This window comes from Oryx dammah, unplaced genomic scaffold (assembly GCF_014754425.2).
Source record: "Oryx dammah isolate SB20612 unplaced genomic scaffold, SCBI_Odam_1.1 HiC_scaffold_5, whole genome shotgun sequence".
Lineage (NCBI taxonomy): Eukaryota > Metazoa > Chordata > Mammalia > Artiodactyla > Bovidae > Oryx > Oryx dammah.
The window spans coordinates 62,661,842-62,665,716 of record NW_024070189.1 but is presented as its reverse complement, the minus strand read 5'-3'; the positions used below and the strand labels follow the sequence as shown (position 1 = coordinate 62,665,716).

Here is a 3,875-nt window from a genome sequence, read left to right as displayed (position 1 = left end):
CACCCTCATAAACTCAGAATAGCGTTTAGTCAAATATCTGGGCATGCCAGGCCTGGTCAAGTTGACACATAAAACTGACAGATAGCTACAGTCACACCATGGCAGCCAGACAACCTAGTTCAAACATTGCTGCAGTACACCCCCATGAAGCTCTGCACCCCAGCTTGGCACTGCATATGGCAGAAGGTGGGTGCTAACTGAGGCTCCTTCAGGGGAGTGGGTGACTATGTTGACCCCAGGGTTTCTCTACTTCCTGCTCTGACCCAGATCATCTGCTTCTTCAGCATGGTCAAGGGCTTTCCTCTCTTACAAACACACATGCCCACATTCTTGTGTGTCCTTCATCTCCTGGCCTGACCAAACTGCTGCCTTCTCCCATTTCAGATACATAGTTGGCTTTTCAGGACCCCAAATGCCTTGGCAATGCCCTGAACATCCCTCCAACAGAACCCATAGATAGGGTACCTCAGGTCTGCCTCTGGCCTCCCCTACAACAGCCTCAGACTGTCTGCCCACTCCCATGTACCCTTCCTAACAACCCCAGACACAGTTCGTGAGGCTTCAAGTTTTTGTTCAGGGAATAAGCCTTATAGTTATTACAGGAGTATTTGATCCATCAGGAGCTTCCCTGGTGGCTCAGACAGTAAAGAATCTGCCTGCAAGGCAGGAGACCTGGGTTCGATCCCTGAGTCAGGAAGATCCCTTGGAGAAGGGAATGACTACCCACTCCAGTGTTCTTGCCGGAAGAGTTCCATGGACAGAGGAGCCTGATGGGCTGCAGTCCATGGGGTCACAAAGAGTCAGACACAACTGAGCGATCAACACTTTTCACTTTCACTTGACCCATCAACTCATTGACAGAGCTTGTAGCTTTCTTTGTTCTGAGCATCAAGGAACAAATAAGCACTTGCAGACCAGGTTGAGCTTTTTTTCCCATATCTATTTATTCCAAAATAAAGACATAAAATTTTAAACAAATTATTACAGCTGATTTTGATTTAACATGGCTTATTTGATTTTTTAAATTACAACAAGTTAAAGAGGAGGCTTTCTAAATTCAATAAATAGAATAAATAACATTTCAGCTTCACACTTTGCCTCTCATATTTTCATTCTGGAAACTTTCCAGCAGAGTCTTCAGAAATGTCAGCGTGTTGCCTGTTGTGGTTCGGTTGCATGGCTGTTCACAGGCAAAAGACTGTGGGGATAAAAGTTGAAAAAGGCAGAGTGACTAAGACAGTATGGAGCCCAGCCACCCCAGAAACTGCCCTGCCTAGAACCTGGTGAGCAGGAGAGAGGTGGTCATTGGGATGGAGGGTGTGCAGGCAGTAAGGGGCTTGAGGTAAGGAGCAAATGAGGGCTAACATTTGTGTAGGTGGCACAGATGCTTGACTTTGGGGTAGGATTTCAGGTGTCTGCTTGCCACACACACACCCTTATCAAGGGGTCCTAAATCTTATTAGAGGATGTCTTCTTGAGATACTGTGAGGCTTAAAATTTTGTTATTGTCCTGTTTGGTTGTCCCTCCAAGGTTGTTTTATAGCACAATGACTAAGAACAGGATTTGGCCGTTTTATAGACCAGAGTTCAAATCTCAACACTGCCATTTGTTAAACACGTAGCCTTGGGCAAATCAGTTAACCTCACTGAGCGTCAGTTTCCTCCTTCACAGCATAGGGTGTAAGTCTGGCAGTTGTCATTAAGGTAGGTATTCAGTGAGACAGTATAAATGAAGCACTTAGAACTGCATGCTATTGATGGCAGAAACCTCTGCAATTCAGTAACTGAGTGAGGACGGGCCCTTGTAGCAATAGTAATCAAATAGTTTACCCCCTGCCCTTTCCTCCAGGGTCTAGGGCATATACATATACAGGCATTTAGGGCACGTGACAAGCTTCCACCTGGATGTGGATGTGTCTTCCTTTAAACACCAGTGGAAAGAAAACCTGTAACTTACAGGTCACATCGTCTATTCAGCTAACTGAATCTCTAGGATAATTTAGAATGGTATGGGGCTATAGCCCTGATTCTCAAGATTTAGCTTCTAATTACAATGTGGCTGGATTCTTTCATTATTCAAGAGGTGGAGAGAAGTAAAAGCCAACAGAGAGGTGAGTGTTTTTTTAAAATGAGATGAAACAATGAGCCATCCGGGCAGTTTAGTTCAGTTCAGTTGCTCAGCCGTGTCTGACTCTGGGATCCCATGGCATCCAGGCAGAGCTCACATTAATTCTCTTGTTCTGAATACGTTTCTTAGATGTCTCTAATCAACCCTGAACTACCAGTTCCAACCTTATCACCCTTTCTCATTCAGGTGGAGCTGGCATTGATATTCACACAGAAATAACTAACCAGAGCACATCACAGATAAAAACACACTTACTCCACACTTGTTTCTCTTGAGAGTTACGACTATTTTCTTCACCTGGTTGACAGTCAGGTGGAATCTCGCGTTCACTGTGGAGTTGCTCATCTGTGACAGGCCCTCTTGGAAGCATGCTGTGGAGCAGTTGCCCTGGTAAATAACAGGGAGTTAGGAAAAGAAACACCTAGAGGCAGCTTTGAGTAGGAATCACAAAGAGAATGCTTTTAGAGGCGATTTTAATTTAACCAGTGTAATCTAAACTTGGGCTTCCCAGGCGGCTCAGTGGTAAAGAAACCGCCTGCCAGTCCAAGAGATGCAAGTTCGATCCCTGGGTTGGGTAGATCCCCTGGAGAGGGCAATGGCAACCCACTCTAGTATTCTTGCCTGGAGAATCCCATGGACCAAGGAGCCTTGCATCCAAGGGATCACAAGTGTTGGACGTGACATAGCAACTAAACTACCACCACGATTGTTTCAGCAGTAGCTAAAACTGTGGATTATAAACCCAGGGGATGGGCTAGGCCATAAATGTGTGGTTCCTCCTGAGAAGCTTTCCTCCCCGGAAACCCTTTTTACTTCCCTTCCACCCGCAATCTCAGACACCCTTTCCTCCCGGAGGTCAGCCTTCAGACCTTGCAATAACCACTATAACTCAGCTAAAGAGAAGTACAAGGAGGGAAGGAGAGAAGCAGGGAGGGACAGAGGGAGAAGACAGAGCATACGGACAGTTGAGGCCAGAGGAAGGACAAAGGGCTGTCGTCTTATCTACATTGTTTTGCAACCCTGGAGTTACCAGTAAATGGGTTAGAAAACAATGCGCTATGAATGACATCATCTATTCTATTCTCAGTCCCAGTTTGATTTAATTGTGCACATGGCCACTAATCTCAAAACACATTCAAGATTCTTTTTATTGAAAAGTGTTCAGACTTCTCAAGGAGACTAAACGCAAAGAAATGTGTACAGTATAGAATTTCAAGATTTTGAAAGGTTTTCAAAATTGTTACTAATCTGTAATGATTGTAATGAAGTCACACTTTCTTACTTAAAATACATCAAATAGAACAATTTTGACTTAAAAGCTTAAGAAAAAACAAGATCAAGATAATTCCCTTTTACTATACTTACAGAGGAAATGGGCAGACACAAACAATCAGCTGCCTGCAAAAGAGAAATTTCAGACGTGAAGATCCCAGATGTGAATATTAAAATCAGTTTGGAAAGTTCTTAAGGGCATCTACTTACATCGGTGCTACAGCTGCATTTTGAAGATGTGTCTTTCTAAAAAGTAGAGAAACAAGAACCCATGAAGAGGGGTATGTCTTTCATCTTCTTATATTTCACTTAAATTTTCAATAGCTGCCCTTCCCACTGGTGCCCCGCCTTTGCATCTTACCTGCAGGTTGTTGATGAGGTATACAACATTCCTGATTCCTATCGAGGTGAAACACCCCTGGCTGGCTGAAGAGCAGAGGAACAGGGCAGAGGCAAGGACCACAGCCAGGAGCAT

At 44.4% G+C, this 3,875-nt stretch overlaps 1 protein-coding gene across 1 annotated transcript; it reads right to left on the bottom strand.

The window, feature by feature from the left end:
* Positions 1–1,087: 1,087 nt before the first annotated feature.
* Positions 1,088–3,875, bottom strand: IL9 (interleukin 9). The gene is made up of 5 exons (XM_040240040.1): positions 3,762–3,875; positions 3,607–3,646; positions 3,494–3,522; positions 2,384–2,515; positions 1,088–1,198 (listed from the first exon to the last, which is right to left on the bottom strand). The coding sequence occupies exons 1-5, from the start codon at positions 3,873–3,875 to the stop codon at positions 1,088–1,090; spliced, it is 426 nt and encodes a 141-aa protein (XP_040095974.1).

Bases quoted from the DNA above. Each gene is read 5' to 3' on its own strand.
- IL9 (XM_040240040.1), bottom strand. From the start codon at position 3,875: ATGCTCCTGGCTGTGGTCCTTGCCTCTGCCCTGTTCCTCTGCTCTTCA. The intron at 3,523-3,606 runs GTAGATGCCCTT...TTTTGCAGGCAG, and splicing joins CAGCTGTAGCACCGATGTAA to CTGATTGTTTGTGTCTGCCC. The intron at 1,199-2,383 runs GTAAGTGTGTTT...TTATCCCCACAG, and splicing joins TCAAGAGAAACAAGTGTGGA to TCTTTTGCCTGTGAACAGCC.